At 37.3% G+C, this 22,311-nt stretch overlaps 1 protein-coding gene across 1 annotated transcript in view; it reads left to right on the plus strand.

Annotated features, from left to right (window-relative positions):
* Positions 1-8,520: 8,520 nt before the first annotated feature.
* The window catches only part of LOC110461554, a 70,459-nt gene continuing 56,668 nt past the window's right edge, over positions 8,521-22,311 (plus strand). Inside the window, exons 1-13 of the mRNA XM_021515067.1 lie at positions 8,521-8,653; positions 11,908-11,989; positions 13,578-13,654; positions 14,297-14,346; positions 14,654-14,714; positions 16,145-16,189; positions 16,475-16,540; positions 18,094-18,157; positions 18,650-18,765; positions 19,217-19,293; positions 21,049-21,115; positions 21,420-21,485; positions 21,855-21,973. Of these exons, the coding sequence (XP_021370742.1) occupies positions 8,555-8,653; positions 11,908-11,989; positions 13,578-13,654; positions 14,297-14,346; positions 14,654-14,714; positions 16,145-16,189; positions 16,475-16,540; positions 18,094-18,157; positions 18,650-18,765; positions 19,217-19,293; positions 21,049-21,115; positions 21,420-21,485; positions 21,855-21,973 (989 nt within the window). The 5' untranslated portion in view covers positions 8,521-8,554. The remainder of the gene's footprint in view (positions 8,654-11,907; positions 11,990-13,577; positions 13,655-14,296; positions 14,347-14,653; positions 14,715-16,144; positions 16,190-16,474; positions 16,541-18,093; positions 18,158-18,649; positions 18,766-19,216; positions 19,294-21,048; positions 21,116-21,419; positions 21,486-21,854; positions 21,974-22,311) is intronic.

A 22,311-nucleotide genomic window follows, 5' to 3' on the forward strand; every position in this document is an offset into this window, starting at 1 on the left:
AAAAACTATGAACATTTTAATTGATGTGAAAGAATGAACGCTGATAGGGACTTCTCTCGCTTCACTCTTTTACATAAATTAGATACAACCGTATGCTATATGGAAACTTGCTTTACGCTTTCCACAATACAGTCCATGTTTTAAGAAAGTTGTTAAACTTTGTGTTGAAATGCGCCATAATGGAAATATATATTTGTGTCATTACTGTGGATCTATGCACAAAGATACTATTATGCATGGTGTACTCGAATGCTCACACACAGAGCTATTATGTGACCAGCTCTGGTGTGTACTCAGTACTGTAAAAGATATAGATTTTGTGTTTCATCTTAATGTAATGTCTAATTACCATCTACTTCATGTTCTTCTTGGTGGTATTTTCAACGTTGACTTATCTCCATATGAACTGGAGGACTTTAGAATAAAATTCATTGTTATTATTACTAAAATTCTTCAATACAGTGGTATTATGTAATTTATCCTTAGATATTTGAATGTTGTATACTGAGTAATATGATCACAAATTTACTTGTGTGTACCTCACGCTTCAGCAAGATGAATACATGAAATACATATATTTTTGTATTCATATTAGTAGGCAAGCATTTCCTACGTCTTTCCTATTATACCATTGCACAATTGGGCTGCATGATTAGTGCAACACAATTGGGCTGCATGATTAGTGCAACTTACTACCATTCATAATATTGTTTGTATTGTATGAGTTAATCTTGTGATATGTATTACTACAACTGAAAGCATTGCATGGTTGCTCTGTTTCTTCAAGTTAATTATTATATTGTATGTTGTGTATTTCACACCACTGTATGACTATATTGTATGACTTCGGGTTCTACTCAATGTATGATTGTATTGTAAGACTTATGTAACAGTAATACTGTCTATAATAATGCTGTATACTTTCTACTGTGATGCTTGTAATACTGTTTATTACAATATTGTATGATTGCTTAGTACGAGAAGTGTATTACTGTCTGTACTATTTATGATAATGTAGTTTGAGGAGTGTAAATATGTCTATTATATCAATGCGTGATGTAATGTATGATTAGTGTTATACTGTCTATCATCATAGTTATCACCGTATAATGACTGTAATAGTAACTATTACATCATTGTGTTGTATTTATAGTACTTTATGGTATGATGCGGGTACTATTATTATTTTCTTATGTGTGTGTCTGTCCATGTGCATGTGTGAGTCTCTATGTAAGGGTGTGACCATGATTGTGAATGCATTTTCTTCTCTTTCAATAGTGTTGAATTGTACGTGTATTGTCTGCAGGAAATAAAGGAAATACTAATCACTGATAGCATTTTCACGAATGTGTAGTTTTTGTTATGGCAGAAGATTGACCCCTCCGGAGGTTAAGCTAGCACCAATTTGTTTGACTCAAATTTTAACCACACAATCTCATCGTATTTGTCTGACATTATTTCCGTCACTCACGTATTGACAAAGTTCATATTTAACGAACACTGCGACACTTTCAGATGATTTGTTTACATCTAGTTTTCTCATATTTTTAAAAACAATATAGTCTTTAAAAGATTTGTTTATTCATGTTTGTTTCTGGAAAGTTTCCATAAATGCAAAGATATCAAGATCCCTAATTGTTTTGTATATTTCATCACGATGTTGTTTTTTTTTTTGTTTTTTTTTTAAATAAGCCTTCAAAGTTCAAAGCGACACACTCCAGACATGTTTTTTTTAATAAAAAGAAAACATTAATTGCTGAGTTTAACATATTTACACACTGTGGGCCTTGACCATATCCCTATTTACTCTGGGGCTGGGAACAGGGACAATGTTCCCAGATTCATTGTCATATTTAAAAAGTTTTCCGTCAATCATGAGCTTGTCATAGCGCAGACACTTTCGATCCCTTTTCTCTTGCTTCCATGAAGAACAAGCTAAGTTTTAAACGTTCTTCTTTTACTGTAAGTGGGAAATCCTCAAAGATACGAATATGTCCGCCTCGGGGCCGGGTTCTAAGCTTGTCTTTAATCCTCACCAAATCTACACGTTTTGGTCTGTCGCTTTTACCCTTCCTACCAATTCGTTGGGTGTGTTCAAATAACATATTTTGCCTGGCTGGGAACACTTATATGTTAGAAAACGTGTTGTCCTTATTCTTCCAATCTGAGTTTAAGTTCTTCTTGAATAATATAACTTGCTGTCACCGTTGAGTCTGATAAAGATTACTATGTTTGCAAAATGCTACTCGTTCCAGAAAAGATCTTACCGAGTTTAAGCGAGTGCACATGAGTTTTTGTAGTATCTTATAGTTTTATAATACTTAAGATCACATTCTCATTGCTATGCATACTTTTAAAAGGTTGAACAACATCAGCTCGATATCGTCTGTAAAATAAAGTTGGTAAACGCAAAATTCTGAAACGATTCTCGGAGAATGCATTGCTGAGCCCAGTTATTATTTTTGTAGCATTACGTTTAGCTTGCTCTTTTGCTATGGGATCCTTTTTTCGGGAGACCATATTACGCTTGTGTATTCTAAAGTGTGGTCTAACAGAACATTTATATAATGAATAAACAACAGTTTCTTGTCCAAACATGAAAAAGTGGTTTTAATCATCCCTAGTAGTACCCGCCATATAATACTGCGTCAGAAAGGTATCCTATCTAAAGTGCATTGATTTGCATTTCCGTATATTAAAACGTAGTTGCCATGTGTCTGACCATTTTACAAGGCGTTCCATATACTGATTTATAGGGCAAAAATGTTTAACCGCACTGCATCTGGGAGGTCGTTGGTATATATTAGACATATACAGGGCCCGAGGACGCTTCATCGGGGAGTTACACGTGATGAAGCAGATCCGGTGCCAGACCTGTTGTCTACGATTTGACAGAAATTTGAATGCAACCTCTATCCCATAGGCATATAACCATAGGTGCTTGGGTTCTGGACTATATGTGATATATCATCGCACCCCACTAGATATCGCACCCCTTTATACTATGATTTATTAGTATAAGGGTGTGTGGTATCTAGTGGGGTGCAATGATATATCACATATATTCCAGAACCCGAGCACCTGTGCATATAACTTGTTTATATCACGCTGGTGGGGCACAGTATCAAAAAGCTTTGGCAAAATATAAATACATACAATCAATAATATCTCCTCTCTCCAGAATCGCTGACAAGTGATCAACAATCTCTAAAAGTTGTATAACACAAGTGTGTTGACCGAAATCCTTGTTGGCGAGCAGTGCGTATTAAATAAGTGGTTATCTTCCATGTGTGAAATTACAGCATCCCTTATAAACGATTCCATGCCCTTACACAAAACAAGTGTTAAGCTTACTGGTCGATAGTTAGAACACCAATGCGTAGAATCTACTTCTTTTTAAAAAATAATGGAGTGATTTGAGCAAGCTTCCACTGGCCTAGTAGTTTTCCGCTTGATATGGATTTATTTATTGAACATATCTGATACAATAATGCAAAGTTCATTGCAACAACTAATTCGCCCATTGTCAGTATTTGGTGACTTCGGCATGGTATTTCAATGAGATAGCACTATACAGTCGGCATCAGTTCCACGCCGTACCCCGTCTACGGATCTCATACACACGTACATGTACACTTACACAACATACACCGAGGCGCGTCCTTAAATGACCTTAGCTGTTAATACGACTTTTAACAAAATAAAACCAATTTTAACAAGAGCGGGTGGACTAATCGGTCCATCCCAGGTGCTTTAAATGCTATTGATATTTCGTTTAACATGCTGATAAAGTTGCTTTCTTCTAGAAGAGGTATAGATGATAAATCCTCGTCAGTAAATGTACTGGAGAAGAACGGGTTCAATAGATCAGATTTACGTTAGTTAGATGATATAAAAACTCCATCACTGTCCCCAAGGTCTGCAATTTCAGATGGTATTTTTGACTTAGACTGTATATAATTCCGAAAGGATTTAGAATCAGTTTTATATTCGCTGTTATTTTTTTCTCAAAATCTAGTTTGTCTAATCTACAAGCACATGATGCTCTGTTTCTCTTTTTCGCGTACCTGCACATCTCACAAGTTTTCCAGGCTTTCCTCTTCGCAGTAACTGATTTCAGTGCTTTCTTGTTTATCAAAAAATCATTTGTCGGTTTATTAAATGGATAATATTAAAGGGGCTGGTCGGGGAAAAAATGTCATATTTGCTAAAATGGCATACACATGTTTAAAATACTTCCTTATGAAATATACCGATTCAAATGTTGCTGAAATTCACTCCCTAAGAGTAAAAATTGTAATTACATTAAAGAAATCCTAAGGGGAGATAACACAGACGATACCGATTCCTCCAGAATAATTCTACATATTGGTTCATGATATCCTTAATTTGCACGCAATGGTTAGAGCTCCTCTCTCATTGATTTATGTAATCTCTTAAATAGTAATTAAAACATGGATGTCACTAGGCTTTCATTCTGATCCATGAGTAACATCCATGTAATCTTGAAAGCCATACACAAAGGGGCCGTGGTGGCCATGTGGTTCAGACGTCTGACATTCTACTACCACTAGCCCTCCACCACTTGGCCGCGGGTTCGAGACCTTCGTGGGGCAGTCGTCAGGTACTGGCCGTAGGTCGGTGGTTTTTCTCCGGGAACTCCGGCTTTACTCCACCGCTAAAACCTGGCACGTCCTTAAATGACCATAGCTGTTAATAGGACGTAAAACACAAACAAACCAAAGCCATGCTATACATAACTCATGTGTCGCTCGCGCCTAGAGGCGGACCTAGATACTCTAGATCGGTTACCATCTCCAAAGTTTAGTCTTGCTCATTTGAAAATATATTTAAAATCCTACCGTGACGTAGCCCGAGTTTCCTCTGGCCCCGACACCAGACTTAGCGAACATGTATATATCTGTCAGAATGTCTAAGTCTGATGTCAGGGCCAGAGGAAACTCGGGCTAACCGCGACGGTGATTGCACAGGTATTTGTTTCTGTCAATAAAAATAGTCATGAGAAAAAAAACATACCCTACTCATAAAATATATTATGAGTAGGGTGTGATTTTTTTTCTCTCATTACTGTTTTTATTGGCATACACAAATGCCTGTGTGGTTGATTGGACCACTTGATCGGTGTCTAGTTTAAGGAAAGATACTGGTGCTGATAACAGAGAACAAAGGTGTATGGTGGCATATTTATGCCCTCAACTTACGAGCTACCTATGTCGAAAAATTGTTAAACGATATGGTCATAATATATAAATATGTGGACCATTGTTCCTCATCATTTATGGAGAGAATCAAGCACTTCAAGAGTCCTTGGTTCTCTCGATTAATTGATGAGGAACAATGGTCGATACTTTCGTTTGATCTCATCAATTCCCAGTTCCAGCATCCATAATTGAAATGTCCCAATGTAAAGCTACATACATAGATAATTAATCCATGTTTAACAATTGAGTTGTAAGTTTCTTTGCACGACGACAGACTTCTGTAAATGTTCTCTATCAGTAGACTATTACTACCCTGAAGTTAACTCAGATCCAGAGGGGTTCAAATTTAAAATTACAATCCATACCGTGACGTAGGCCTACACAGGAACGTATATACCCCTTGGAGAGCTAGCCAGGACTCTAGATGTCCTAGAGCAAGGTAGACCAAAGAACATTATTGTGGGTGGTGATTTTAACCTACCAAACATTGACTGGTCAACCAAGAACTTCACAGGTGGTAGACATCCTGCTGATAGTGCCAACCTACCATCCATAGTCAACCAACACAGTCTAGACCAAGTGGTCACCGACCCCACCAGAATAACCGACACCACAAGCAACATACCAGACCTGTGTCTGGTAAACAACAGTTCTCTTGTGAATATGTGTAAAGTTGTTCCGGGTTTGAGTGATCACGACATACCATACGTCGAAATTAACTCGAGCGCGAGGATAAATAAGAAAAAACCAAGAAAGATTCACATCTATTCCAAAGCCAACTGGGATCAGATCAAGAGTGAACTTAGGGAATACGTAGCTACAGTGCTAGACATGAACAGTACCTCCACTGAGGACTTATGGAATAAACTTAAACAAAAAATCCACGAACTTATAGACTTGTACATACCATCCAAAATAACTAGTTGTAAACACCACCTCCCCTGGATCACCAAGGAAATTAAAAATCTTATTCGACAACGCGACAAGATATACGTCAAAGTTAAGAAACACCACCATCACAGTGAAAGGGACAAGCTACGTGAAATTAAGTCATTAGTGAAACGGAAACTACGACATGCATACACGGATTACATTAGAGGTATACTCGGGGAAGTAACAGATTCGGACTCGGACCAACCGACACCCGTCTCCAAAAGGTTTTGGTCCTTTGTAAAAAGCCTTAAGAAAGACTGTTGGTGTTGCGCCACTGAGAGACAACGGTCAGCTTATCTCCGGGGCGAAAGGGAAAGCGGAAGTCTTGAACTCCCAGTTCAAGTCTGTGTTCACCAAAGAGGACACAGATAACATCCCCAACAAAGGCCAAAGCAACCATCCAGATATGCCAGACATAACTATCTCGACCAGCGGTGTTAAAAAAACTCCTACAGAAAGTAAATCCGCATAAAGCGTCTGGCCCAGACACGATATCAGCGAAATTTATAAACGAATGTGCCGACGAACTCTCCCTTCTTGTGTCAATTTTTTTTCAACTGTCACTGCAACAAGGACATCCACCATCTGACTGGAAATCTGCGAACGTTACACCCATATTCAAAAAAGGCGAGAGATACAAAGCGTCCAACTACAGGCCTGTGTCCCTGACTTGTATACTAAGTAAGACTTTCGAGCACATCCCGGTCAGTAACAGCATTGACCATCTGACAGCCAATGAAATTCTACATGAAAGTCAACACGGTTTTAGATCTAAAAGGTCCTGTGAAACTCAACTCATATCACTAGTCCAAGACATATCCGCCAAATTAGACACCAGTGAGCAGATCGACCTGATTATTATGGACTTTAGCAAAGCCTTCGATAAGGGTCCCCATCGAAGGCTTGCTAACAAATTGGACTTTTAGGGCATCAGAGGAAATGTGAAAACATGGATCAGTGCTTTTCTTTCGGACAGAGAACAACGGGTAGTGGTGGATGGAGAAACATCAGACACAGCAGCAGTTGACTCGGGTGTCCCCCAGGGAACTTGCTTGGGACCGCTATTGTTCCTCCTTTATATCAACGACCTGCCGAACGACATCATATCCCAGGTTCGTTTGTTTGCCGACGACTGCATTCTGCATAGACCTGTAAAATCAGATGCAGACTGCACTCGCCTGCAGGACGATATCAACCGTCCACAGGAATGGGAAGAACTTTGGAAAATGTCTTTTAACATCGACAAGTGTAATGTGCTAAAGGACACCAAGAACAAACGGAAATTAGAACATTCCTACCTACTGCACGGTCAACTACTACAGGAAGTGTCATCAGCCAAATACCTGGGCGTGGAAATCTCATCCAATCTTTCATGGTCACCCCACATCAGCGCAATAACATCCAACGCCAACAGGACTCTCGGCTTCCTCAGGAGGAATCTTCGAAGCGCCCCAAAGAACATCAAGGAAACAGCGTACAAGACACTAGTAAGACCAAAAGTCGGGTACTGCTCCACAGTTTGGGATCCGTATACCACCAAGGACAAAGCTAAGCTGGAGATGGTTCAACGCCAAGGCGCGCGCTATGTCACTGGAAACTACACTAAAACACCAGGCACTGTAACAGAACTTTTGAACAATTTTAACTGGAAAACTCTAGAAATCGTAGGGAAACAGCCAGGATCATCTTCATGTACAAAATTGTCAACCACATAGTAGCTATTCCACCAGACCTGTACTTAATACCACAACAAGGAAGAACACGCACTCACAAGTCAGGGATTCCAAAGACCACACACTAGGACCAACACATACATGTACTCGTTTTTCCCCAGGACCATCACAGCGTGGAACATGGTGCCATTACACATCATTCAGACGACCCCCTTGGACCTGTTCAAGGCCCGGTTGAATGAATCGCGAGTACATGTATAAGACACTTCAAATTTTTAACCGCACTGTAAATACACACACCGCACTGAATATACACAAACCTGACTGTGCATACACCTATACGCACTTCACCTGCTGCCACGCATGTACAGTTGCACCTGTTCGGAATAATTCCCAGAGGATTGTGAACAGTATACAAGATAGATAGATAGATAGATAGATATAGTCTATATATCTACAACTAACGGTAATTAGCTAATATAACTTAACATAGTTAAATCATTCAATATATACAGTTTTAAGACAAAATACATTTACAGTCGCTTACTTTTACCACGGACTTAGATCTAATCTAATTCCGTGCTTTTACTATAATAATTTTACACGGAAAAACTGAAGAGTGGTTCGATAGGGGGATGTCAAATTTCCCGCTTACACATCCCATCTTGCGCTACACTCTTCTATGAAGGAGGTAGAAATTACGTCACTTCCGTTAAAAATACTAAGATGACATCTGAAAATGAGAAGAAATACACCGATCTCCTTGTACAGGAATTCGAGGAATGGCAGAAAGACGAAGATTCGGATATTGTGTTTCTTTTAGAGGTAAATATTGACTGTGACATTCTATGCCGCGCAAATGCGCAGTGTGAAATTCGACCATGAATATGTAAATATGTCCTCCATCACTACTAAAAATCGAACAAAATAGTAAACAAATATATTATTGCAGACAAGTTGACAGTCTAATAAACACGCATAAGATAATTTGCTCAGTTAAGTGGTTGCATAATAAGTATAATGTGTATATCAAAGAGACAGCCAAGTCAGGTTTTTCTTTGACATTTATAATCGGACCCTTTATCTGCTTTATAATCAACCAGACTTTTTTTTATCAGACCTACTGTACAGTACAAACCTATTAATTTATAAAACAGGCAATGCCAGACTCAAAATACTGATAATGGAATCGGAATAGGTAATATATCAACATGTAACATTCGGGCAGTGGGTGTACGATGTACAAGAGATGGATATATTCAATCGCAACATGGCTTGCTGCAGATAAATGCATAACATGATGAAACATTAATTCACATGAAAGGAAAATGTGATGGGGCTAGACTGGATTTTTTCCCTAATACTATTTCGTTTTTATTCCCCATCATGGAATTAGGTATTGGCATGATTGGGTCCCTGGGATCAATATGTGTCCCCTCTTAGAAGGCCTCTTTTTCAACACATTATTGACAATGAATATTTGACTCGATCTTACACACCAATTCATTTATTCATCCGTTGATGACTTTGTTCAACTTCCATCTTCTTCACATTTCACTATCAAAATATATAACTTTAACATGTCGTACAGTCTCCAGTCAGACTCTTTGCTGACGACTGCGCCATATATCGCATCATCAACAAGAGTGAGGATACTGCCATCCTACAGGACGACCTCAATGCCTTGCAAACTTGGGAGCGAGACTGGCAGATGGAGTTTCACCCGAACAAGTGTATCACCATCAACATTTCCAGGAAAAGAAACCCTATCCACACCAACTACCAACTCCACGGCCAAACCCTAGAGACTGTCCCCGGAAGCAAATACCTTAGAGCCTATATCAGCTTGGATCTCTCCTGGCATGAGCACATAAACCAAACCTCTGCCAAGGCTGCAAGATCGGTTGGATTCCTTCGGCGAAACCTTTGGGGATGCACAAGAGAAGTCGAGGCCCAGGCTTATACTACTCTCGTTAGGCCCGTGCTTGAGTATGCCTCCACTGTCTGGGATCCCCATCTTCAACAACAGAAGGACCAACTTGAGAGAGTCCAGCGACAAGCTGCTAGATTCGCCACGAGGGACTACTTCAACAGAGAACCAGGATGTGTCACAAACATGCTGCGTCAACTAGCTTGGGAGCCACTAGAGCAACGAAGAGCCAGAAACAGGACGCTCATGTTCTACAAAATTATCAACAATCTGGTTGAGGTACCAATACATCAGGACATTACCGTAACATCAAGAAGAACCAGAGGAGCTACTGCTAACAACATACAGCAAATTCCAACAAAGGTCGACACATACCGATACTCGTTTGTACCACGTACCATCAACACATGGAATCGACATATGATCGTCTCCCACCCTGGATAGCTTCAGGCACGCCCTCGTATAGTACCAGGCAGCCGGCCACCAATACGCTATGTAGACTCCACTGTTTTTACCTCTTTTAATCTGTACATACGAAAGTTTTAGCTGCGGTCGGCATAAGTCACGCTGGAGAACTCAACACTCTAGATAGAGTATTCTCTATTAAAGGAAGAAGAAGAAGAAGAAGAAGAAGAACATATTGTGATTAAAATATATGTTTAAGGATGATAATATATAAGAAAATCTTTTTTTAATTAGGTCCATTTGGACATATACATACTTGTGTTTTCAATGTGGTAATACAGTAATAAACTATTGGAACAAATATTTATAGTTAAGAGCTGACTACAATAGCATTATAGTAAAGTCTGCTTGTTACTAGTTGTAGTAGTTCAGCTCTCATTTGGAAACATCCTTGTCACTTCACATATTTCTAATGAATGATATTTTGAATAAAGAATTTAGATAAATAGCAACAATAATGTACATGCAAGTGAGCCTTTCTCTCCCATATTCACTTCTAATACTCAATCACTCCATCTCAATTTGTATGCATGTCAAACTGAAATATATATAGCACTAATTAAATAAAAACATCAATATATTCATTGGCAGAATTTATTTCAGTCTCAGTTAACAAGCACCCCAGTCAGAATATCCATCTCTAGCATTAACTGATGATGAGGTAGCTGTTTAGGAGGACTAACAATAATCCAGACTGGAACTGGCATCTGTAACAGCTATACAAACTAGACACTCTAGCAAATGGAGCAAGTTGTAACCTGATCACTGGCAATCCCGCTTACACACACCCCTTTCTGAGTCTTCACCCACAAACTGAAGATTACATAGTATTAAATCACAGTTTTGGTGACACATTTCTTAGAAAATATACCGATGGACATTGAGCAGTCTGGTCACCAACAGACATCTGGCTCAGTCCTGTTACAATTACATGTATTATAACCTGTTAAACAGAAGAAAGAGAAATGCACAACCAGACCGTGATTCGAACCCAAGACCCTCTGAACTGGAGATAGATGCTCTACCAATCAAGCTACATTGTCACTGATGATCCACCCAGTCCAGTACCACTATATTCCTCCCTCCCTTTTCTAAGTCTTTGTCCCTGAATGCAGAACTATTCACAACCGTGGGTATCCCCTTGCCAAGCATTTACCAACTGCTTGAAGCAAGGGTTGGCAAACTTGTCGATTTTGTAACAGGAGAAAGAAATGCACAGCCAGACCAGGATTCAAACCTGGGACTATCTAAACTCTAGACCCAGTTCCGCTTCATACTGAAAACAATCTTTGACTGACTGACACTGCATTTTTGACAATAAAACAACATACCAAAAACATTTTGAAAATTTTATGTTTTTAAAAGAAGTTCATGCAAAAGAGCAAATATGTTCATAATTTTTTTTACTGAGCCATGATAAAGAAAAGGGGAGCACTGCATGGGTATATTTGTCTATAATTTCTTAAATTTAAGAAAAGAATACGAAACAGATTCTTTTGTTGAACTATAATGATTGTCAATTTAATCTGTCATCAAAGCAGTAAAATGTTTGTGAACTATTACAAGATACTGAAGATATATGATTCTTTTTAAATCATATCCCATTGGTAGTGATTCAGCTGTGTGATTTTGTGTGAGTTAGACAAGATAAATCCTAATGTGTTGACTATTGCGTTGATTTCAGGCTACAGGGAAGGACAATGGTGGAGCCACTCTGAGTCTGTTGCTGGCATGTGAACATGAGTTCAAACTTCTTGTCCCGATAGGTAAGATTGTTTAACAATGATTGGTTTATACTGATATATGCATATGGCTGACCATAAGGTAGGATTAGAAAATCTGTATAAGATTTTATGCCTAGTACCACAATGTAATATTGCTATATCTTCTAAATAGCTGAACCTTTCTTCATGAAACTTTTCAGATATGTTTATCATGACCAAACAATGTGTCACATGTCACTCAGACCTTAAGGTCAAGGTCAGGGTAATGGATCAAATCATTGTTATGCTTACACCTGGTTTAACCAGTATATTTTGGGATGGCAGAGTGTAAAGTACAAAAAGAAGATCACGGTAACGTTTTTGGGTACAGAGCTTCGCTAACAGGATAATACTAGTACACAAACTGCAACTGGGTACCTGGTTACCTGTTCCAGTCCTAGTGCAGAGTACAAGAAAATTATCTCTAAGATAGGTGTACAGCTCAGTGGTAATAATCTATAATACATAGTTTCTATATCATATGTACTAGACATAGAAAAACATTCCCCCATTTGGGGCCATCCATTTCTAAATCAGAGTATGTGCCAAGAACATTCATATTAATCATATTGATATGATCTATATAAAGCTAGAAGTTGATTGGCTGCTACAACTTTGACCAGTGACGTGATGTCTGATCCAATTTCATCTTTCAGACAGTTTGGTACAGAGCCATCATAATCCATCAAAGAGACTATATGTACATACTGTATAAATGTGGGATATGTCCCCGTTCCCCTCCCCATTGGAGGCAGAGGAAGAGAGTCAAAACAAATAAATAGGGGAAATGACTACTTCTACAGTGCAGATGAAAGAGTTTTACTTTAGTAACATTATTTGGTATAAAGGATCCCTAGACCAAGGGAACTCAAAGTCATATAAACAAAGGGTATGGTCCTACATGTGCTACATGTTAATTTTGTTACCCTACCTGGCTGTTATCATTGTTAGCTCACCTAGCCCAAGGGCCAAGTGAGCTTATGGCATGGTGCAGCCTCCGTCGTCCGTCCGTCCGTCGTCCGTCCGTCCGTCGTCGTAACCAAAAGGCCTAGGGTGATGATATTTGGCCAGTAGCATGCTGGGATGAAGGGCTATCACGTTTGTTCAGAAGAATGGCCCTGACCAACTTTCAAGGTCACATGTGTCAAATGTCTTAAAATCTTCAAACAACTTCTTCTCAATAACCAAAAGGCCCAGGGTAGTGATATTTGGCCTGTAGCAATCAGGGCTACCAAATTTGTTCAAATGAATGACCTTGACCCACTTTCAACCTAATGTCATTGTTTGACATTCAGGGTCACACTGATATTCTGCCTGTAGCTGTATTTTAGTCCACTTTTAAGATTACAAGTGTGAGATTAATACCAGGTGAGCGATGCAGGCCCATTGGGCCTCTTGTTATTAAAATCAAGATGGTAGCTGACTGTCAATCTGACATTGGGTCATATTCTGGCTCTGGGCCTCTTGTCCCTCTTTATACTTTTCTGTAAATTTCACACTTTTGAATATTTTTTTACTTTTGTAATAAAGCCAATAAAAATAAGATTTTGTTAAGTTATCATTTTGTTAAGTTGTTATTTTCCATTACCAGGGTATCCAGACTATGAAGATCATTTCTTTGTGGAATCTGACCCAGTCATAAAAGAATGGAGCTCTGCTTTTAACGAGGTCAGTCTTACCGAATTTTCCTTTTTCACTTTTCATGCAGTGATCTGTAAAATTGAATTGAGGGGACCTGGAGTTAGCTGGTGAAATGTGCCCAGTCTTACAAGGTTTGAAAATGTGAAAATGTGAAATGGCTTTATTTTAGGGACATGTCCTCATTTTCCCCTTCATCCATGTTGCTTCTTGAATGATGATGGTACTCGGTAAATACATTACTTTTAATGAGATTATTATGTTATATGGTACTGAACAAATATACATACATGATTTAATATGAGTCCATGTTACAACAAATGTATCGACCGATTTAAAAGTTCTTTTTTCATTTAGATAGTGCAGTACTGTACATATTCTGCTGTTGGTCTATTTAATAATAACAGTTAAGTCATGGAGCCTTCGTTGTCCATGTTTGCCACCTTTGTTAATGATGATGTGATGTGATAATGTTATAAGTTCTGCTAATTAGTATGTTTCTATTAAACTCAAAATGATAGAACACCAAATGAAAAATAGTGTTCAGTAGTGAAAAAAATGGTACTAAATAAGGCTCTTTATTGGAAACAGTGGGTAAATGTAAATACCATTGGTCATGTGATGATATGAGGAAAACTTCTATCGTTTATACCTATATATATATGTTGACAGTTCCTCCTCGATCCAAGACAGAAGCTATGTTTAAGGGATGTTTTGAACAAGTGAGTACACTAAACACTCTATTATTTTTGATCAGATTCCATGTCTCCTTTAATTAATGTCATCAAGGCCAGTAACATTTGTGGTAGAATATGTTGTTATACCTTTTATCAGAAGCATTGTTCTCTTGTAGTCACTACAGACCATTCTGTTTCAGGCCCATTGTGCCTCTTGCAAGAATCACCATATGAGACAGCTTTAAGTCTATGTATGGTGAGAGTTGTATGTCTGATATCTAGGTCTAGATGCCATCTATGTCTGCTGTGTTGTATGTCTTTTGTATCCATGCCTTGGTGTATACTTCTATAGAGCGGTGAGTCTACAAAGGGAAGAGAAGGAGCGTGGTAGCAACAGTCCAATCACATCAGAGGTAAGCAAGTAGTGGTGTTTGTGATGTAATTAAGTGTTTATGTGTTATAAAATGAATAACAATCTTAATAACTATGTTCGTAAAACAAGATGTTAACGATACAATGTTCTAGATTTTGCTATGTAATTGTTCACAGATTTTGATCAAGCTTTGTAATCCAAAGTTCTGGTATGAGAATACTTTCAATAGTTTTGTATTTCAGGAACCAAATGTCAATGTCAGCAGTATTTTTTGTAGGAAGTCCAAAAAACACTAATTTGCATGGGAGCATGGATATTCCTGTCCAATAGACATTTTCATGTCACACCACATAGTGGTGTAGGGAATTTAGTGTTACTTTGTCCATCTTTAACCTCACATTGTGTACAGCATGTTTCACAGCAATTTTGTAAGCTTCAGCTTTGACCTTAACCTTTGCGACTTGGAACAATTTTTTGCGTTCAGGTTATAGACTAAGTACAGGGTCGCACAACTTAACGTGCCAATGCTCTAATGATCCTCTCTGAGTACAGCATGTTGTGTGACATTTTGTAATATTGACCTTCTACCTTGATCTCGGTAATCTTGCTTTAGTTCTTAGGTTTGACAATGGGACATCTGTGTCTTAGACACATTTCTACATTTCTAGTCTAATTCAGAACAAATTGCCCAGTATTTTCATGGTTCTACCCCCGCAACAAAGTTAGGGGGGGGGGGGGTATACCCTGGTACTGGAATCACCATGTCAGCATGTTTCTGGATATCTGTCTATCGTCCGCAGTAACTTATCCGGAAAACTTCTCCTTAACTAACAGGTGGATTTCATTGAAACTTTGCATGAATGATCGGTATATTATGCAGTTGTGTACCGACATTTTGATTTGGGATTTCAACCCTTTTCGGTGGAGTTATGCCCCTTTGTGTGAAATACTTGTTACTGGTGGGAGACTATATTGCTTTGCCTTAGTAAGTGTTTACCTTACAGTTCTGGTTTATATAGGAGAGGGGTATAGTTAACCTTTACCTTACAGCTCTGGTTTATATAGGAGAGGGGTATAGTTAACCTTTAGCTTACAGCTCTGGTTTATATAGGAGAGGGGTATAGTTAACCTTTACCTTACAGTTCTGGTTTATATAGGAGAGGGGTATAGTTAACCTTTAGCTTACTGTTCTAGTTGTTCATGGTTTTGCTATCCTTGTGGGAGTGGTGAAGGGCAGCAGCTATGCAATATGTGGTGGTCCCTGGCCCTTTGACATGGATATGTGTATTAATTCCCCCATTGACCAAAGATCTTGTATGTTCCAGGTACATTTGTGTATGACTTGTGGCTTTTTGATTCTGACAGACTTAGACAAGTCTGAGATTGTTTGGACATGTTGATTGGTGTGTTATAGCCCTGGATTAGTTTTATGAACCTCATTTGTTTATTAAATTTCCTATTCTTTCCCAGGAGGAATTCAGTGATGATGCTAAAATGGAAGAAGAAGATGAAGAGGTGAGTAAATGTTGTATTAATTTGCCTTTGTAATAGTGTATTTATTAAGATTCTTGAAGTATTGAGAGATTGTCATTTCATGTCCAAGCCCTGTCTCACTCTTACAAATGCCTTTTCATAGAATGTACATGTCCAAAATAATCATAAACATAGAGCATCTTGTTCTTATTTCATTACTGAGCAGTTAAATTCTGAAATCAACCAGCTGTGTATTGATATTGTTATTTGCTGTGATGTCACCCCTGAAAAGAGATGATGGTGTTTGAAATATTTTTTTATCTACAGGAGATGATCTTGGCTGATGATGATGCATTTACAACAGAATGGGATTTACACTTGGCAAGAAAAAAGGTAAATTTTCTGCAAAGTTGTCTTCTTTTCAGTCATTTACACAGCAATCTTTGTACCAGTCATCACATAACCTCACAGTTACACATCCATCAGTGTAAATTTTACCACAGTTGTCACATTATCTCACAGTTACTCTGACATCAGGGTAAATTTTACCACAGTTGTCACATTATCTCACAGTTACTCTGACATCATGGTAAATTTTACCACAGTTGTAACAATATCTCAGTTACACTTCCATCAGTGTAAATTTAAGACAGTTGTCACATTATCTCACAGTTACTCTGACATCATGGTAAATTTTACCACAGTTGTCACATAATCTCACAGTTACACTGATATGATGGTAAATTTTACCACAGTTGTAACAATATCTCAGTTACACTTCCATCAGTGTAAATTTAAGACAGTTGTCACATAATTTCAGTTACACTGATATCATGGTAAATTTTACCAAAGTTGTAACAATATCTCAGTTACACATCCATCAGTGTAAATTTTACCACATTTGTCACATTATCTCACAGTTACTCTGATATCATGGTAAATTTCACCACAGTTGTCACATTATCTCAAAGTTACACTGACATCATGGTAAATTTTACCACTGTTGTCACATAATCTCACAGTTACACATCCATCAGTGTAAATTTAAGACAGTTGTCACATAATCTCATAGTTACACTGATATCATGATAAATTTTACCACATTTGTCACATTATCTCACAGTTACTCTGATATCATGGTAAATTTTTCCACTGTTGTCACATAATCTCAGTTACACTTCCATCAGTTTAAATTTACCAGTCATCACATTATCTCACAGTTACACAGCAATCTTTGTAAATTTACCAGTCATCACATTATCTCACAGTTACACAGCAATCTTTGTAAATTTACCAGTCATCACATTATCTCAAGTTACAAAGCAATCTTTGTAAATTTACCAGTCATCACATTATCTCACAGTTAACACAGCAATCTTTGTAAATTTACCAGTCATCACATTATCTCAAGTTACACAGCAATCAGTGTAAATTTTACCAGTCATCACATTATCTCAAGTTACACATCCATCAGTGTAAATTTTACCACATTTGTCACATTATCTCACAGATGCAATGACATCATGGTAAATTTTACCATTGTTGTCACATTATCTCGCAGTTACACTTACATCATGGTAAATTTCACCACAGTTGTCACAGATGTGTGAATCGATAAATATATATCTAAGTAACCATAAGGAAAAAAGGTGGTTCTATTTGGCTAAAAGCATGATAGGATAAAGGGCTAACAAATTCAAAGGAATGACCTTTAGTTACTTTCAGGTCACAGATGTTGAATTTGTAAAATATCTTTGAAGCTATTTCTGCTCCATAACCAAAAGCCCTAAGGTGGTGATAGTTGGCCTTTAGCTAAGTCCATTTTAATTTGTTTGAACTTGGTACACGTAAAGGTTACTGGCTTGAGATTTATACCAGGTGAGCGATGCAGGCCCATTAGGCCTCTTGTTTAGTTAATACATTTGCGTTTTATTTTTGTTTTGTAGAAACGATGGGCTCAGAAGGAAGCCCAAATCAGGGAAGAGATGGAGAAAGTTCGGACATCTCAAGGTAAGTGGGACTTGTTCATTCTACAAAGATATTTGGATCTAAGATAACATTGTTAATGTGAAAAACTTCAAAGAATCATGTTTATCAAAATGAAAATTAGTGACTAGTATCAAATTAGTTGTTCAGGTGCTAAAATGATAGTATTTAATGTAGATACTGAACACACAAAATATTTTTAAACCCCTAGCTAAAAGATTGCAATGAATTATCATGACTTGGTAGCAAGTTTTAGCAGATACTTCAGATATACTTATTTTTTGAAATGATACAGTTGGCACAAAGTAATTGACACTTAGTATCTACTACCTTGTGTCTAATTAACAATTTTGAAAAATTCTCCCTTTAGCTGTCAATTTCTGAATCAAGTCTTCCCTACCAGGGAGAATATCAAACCAATCTCACGACTCAAGCCATTAGCATAAGAATCAGTGTTTATCTCAACTGCTCGGATACTGGTTAAGGAAACATTTTTTTGTGTTTATTGATATACAGCTGGTGTTTCAATGAGTCCCAGTATGGACAACAAGCCCTCTAAGCAGATCTTCACCAGTAACGCTGCTGCAGGAATCCTCACCAATGACCTCGTCAACATCATGGAGGGTGAACAGGTCAGATTTACCTCAATATTAATTAGAATCTGTTTAATAAAGGGGTAAGCAAGCTACTTTACAAGCAATTGCATTTTCTGCATAATATGTTTAAATTTGAATATTGATGATATTCTATGGTGAAATTGTTGTGTATTATGAGTCATTTCAGTTAAAACTAGTTCTAATGAAAATGATGTAAAATAGACATTACACCCCATTAATTGAAAAAATTGAAATCGTCACAATGTATTATAATTACACTTCACCATTACCGTAGGTATTGTTTCTAGCAGACACACACCATATTACACTTAGCATAACCACAAGCTTCCCTAATAGAAACACACATATCATTAAAAAGAGATGATGGTTATCAATCTTTTTGTTATGAAAGACTTTTTTGAATTGCACAAGTGATAAATTATTTAAATAGCTGTTATTACTCTTGTTACATCCATCATTTTCGCAGGAAGTCGGATTCACAGCTGAGCCAATTGATGATAACATCTATAACTGGAGAGTGAAGATATTCAACTTTGCTGAAAGGTAACACACAACATATTAGTCATTTAACTTTGCTGGAAGATAACACACAACACATTAGTCATTTAACTTTACTGAAAGGTAACACCCAACATATTAGTCATTTAACTTTACTGAAAGGGAACACACAACATATTAGTCATTTAACTTTACTGACAGGTAACACACAACATATTAGTCATTTAACTTGACTGAAAGGTAACACACAACATATTAGTCATATAACTTTACTGAAAGGTAACACACAACATATAAGTCATTTAACTTTACTGAAAGGTATCACACAACCTATCAGTAATTCAACTTTACTGAAAGGTAACACACAACATATTGGTCATTTAACTTTGCTGAAAGGTAACACACAACCTATCAGTAATTTAACTTTACTGAAAGGTAACACACAACATATAAGTCATTTAACTTTACTGAAAGGTATCACACAACATATTAGTCATTTAACTTTGCTGGAAGATAACACACAACACATTAGTCATTTAACTTTACTGAAAGGTAACACCCAACATATTAGTCATTTAACTTTACTGAAAGGTCACACACAACATATTAGTCATTTAACTTTGCTGAAAGATAACACACAACACATTAGCCATTTAACTTTACTGAAAGGAAACACACAACATATTAGTCATTTAACTTTGCTGAAAGATAACACACAACACATTAGCCATTTAACTTTACTGAAAGGAAACACACAACATATTAGTCATTTAACTTTACTGGAAGGTAACACACAACCTATCAGTAATTCAACTTTACTGAAAGGTAACCCACAACATATTAGTCATTTAACTTTGCTGAAAGATAACACACAACACATTAGTCATTAAACTTTACTGAAAGGTAACACACAACATATTGGTCATTTAACTTTGCTGAAAGGTAACACACAACCTATCAGTAATTCAACTTTACTGAAAGGTAACACACAACATATTGGTCATTTAACTTTGCTGAAAGGTAACACACAACCTATCAGTAATTAAACTTTACTGAAAGGTAACACACAACATATTAGTAATTTAACTTTGCTGAAAGGTAACACACAACATATTACTCATTTAACTTTACTGAAAGGTAACACACAAGATATTGGTCATTTAACTTTACTCAAAGGTAACACACAACCTATCAGTAATTCAACTTTACTGAAAGGTAACCCACAACATATTAGTCATTTAACTTTCCTGAAAGGTAACACACAACATATTAGTCATTTAACTTTGCTGAAAGATAACACACAACACATTAGTCATTTAACTTTACTGAAAGGTAACACACAACATATTAGTCATTTAACTTTGCAGAAAGGTAACAAACAACATATTAGTCATTTAACTTGGCTTAAAGGTAATACACATCATTTTTAGTCATTTAACTTTGCTGAATGGTAACACAACATATTTCTCATTTTACTTTGCTTCAAGGTATTGCGTTGCATATTTAGCTATTTAACTTTGCTAAATGGTAATACACAGCATATTTAGTCCCTTTACTTCAAGGTGACAAGTGAAGAACTGTCAATGAGCTTATACCTCTGGTAAACACGATGTACTACATGCAAGAATATCATCACCTTCTGGTTGACTGAAACTATTTAAACTTTATATCCATTCCTAGTCTCTGGTGATTGATGGTTGAACAGAAAAGTCATCATAGATAGCAGTTCAGTCTTAATTTAGTTTTTAGCCCGTAATTTTTTTTTTTTTTTTTTTTTAATTTTCATATTATATATTGTAGTGATCTGGCCAAAGACTTGAGTGAAATCAGGGAGAAATTTGGGTACGACTACATTGAGCTGGAAATGGTGAGTGATATCTTCTCCGCCGCCTTCTCAGATAATCAGTTAATTAAATATCATGTTACCTATAGTTACAGGTAGTGTATGCAATTGCTGATTTGTAGAATGTAGTCAATCACTTCTTCGTTTAATGTAATAGTGAAATCATACTTGCCAAATAATTGAAAGTAGTATTAAATAGAATGCATGAAATTTTGCTGAAACTTAATTGCAAAAATATTTTCTTGTTTGTGAAAAAAAACGGAAAAAAAGTATTGATCTAGGCCTAGTGTTGTACTTAGATGGTCTTATGAAGTTATTCTTATTGCAGACCTTCGAGATTGACCTGTACCCATTTTACCCGCCACTTGTCAAGGTCATGAGACCAAGATTACAGGTATGTTCTGTATATTCTGCTTATTATCACTCTGTGAGACAAGAGATTAAGACCTTATTTCAACAGGGTTCCATAACAGTTGGTAACTGGTGTACTTAGCTCCTATCTTATTAATTTATAATAATAATAATAAAAATTTGAGGTTCTTATATACCGCTTTATCACAACCAAGTTCGTTGGACGTCTCAAAGTGGTTCACAAATTATTATCCGTGGTTATTTACATGGTTCCATATTACTGGGGGTGACTGATGTATGAAATCCACTCTATGTTGTTCATTTCCAGAGTTCTGCAGTACAGGGGGTATCTTTTACAGAGTTCTATGTTACAGGGAGTGACTGATGTATGTGCTATCTTTTTAACTTACAGGGTTCCATGATGCAGAGGGTGACAAACATGGAGTTGCTGAAACTCTCCTATTGGTGTCCAACTAAGGACATGAAGACCGTTATAAAGGAGATCAAAACCTTTCTACAGCAATGGGCTCGGTAAATATTCAGGAAAGGGGGAGGTAGGGCACATCCTCTGTAAATTTCCAAGAAGGTTGGGCTTGAGAAGATGATAGGGTTAGAGAAAAATATTGGATGTGTAAGGAGGGGGATAGGAGTTGCGTGTTTGGATTTAGAGGAGGGGATGCAGAGTTGGGGGGGGGGGTTGGAAGAAAGTAGTTTCAGTAATATGTCTGCTCAGATAGTTAGTTCCTTTTGTCGCATACTTTGTTTCAGGAGACCATCAAGGGGACTGGAGCATTTGGTTGGATCTAACATTGTGTCTGTAAATCCAAACTAACATCATTTAGACCATTAAATTATGTCCTATATTACAG

This window comes from Mizuhopecten yessoensis, unplaced genomic scaffold, assembly GCF_002113885.1.
Source record: "Mizuhopecten yessoensis strain PY_sf001 unplaced genomic scaffold, ASM211388v2 scaffold10635, whole genome shotgun sequence".
In the NCBI taxonomy this organism is placed as follows: Eukaryota; Metazoa; Mollusca; class Bivalvia; order Pectinida; family Pectinidae; genus Mizuhopecten; species Mizuhopecten yessoensis.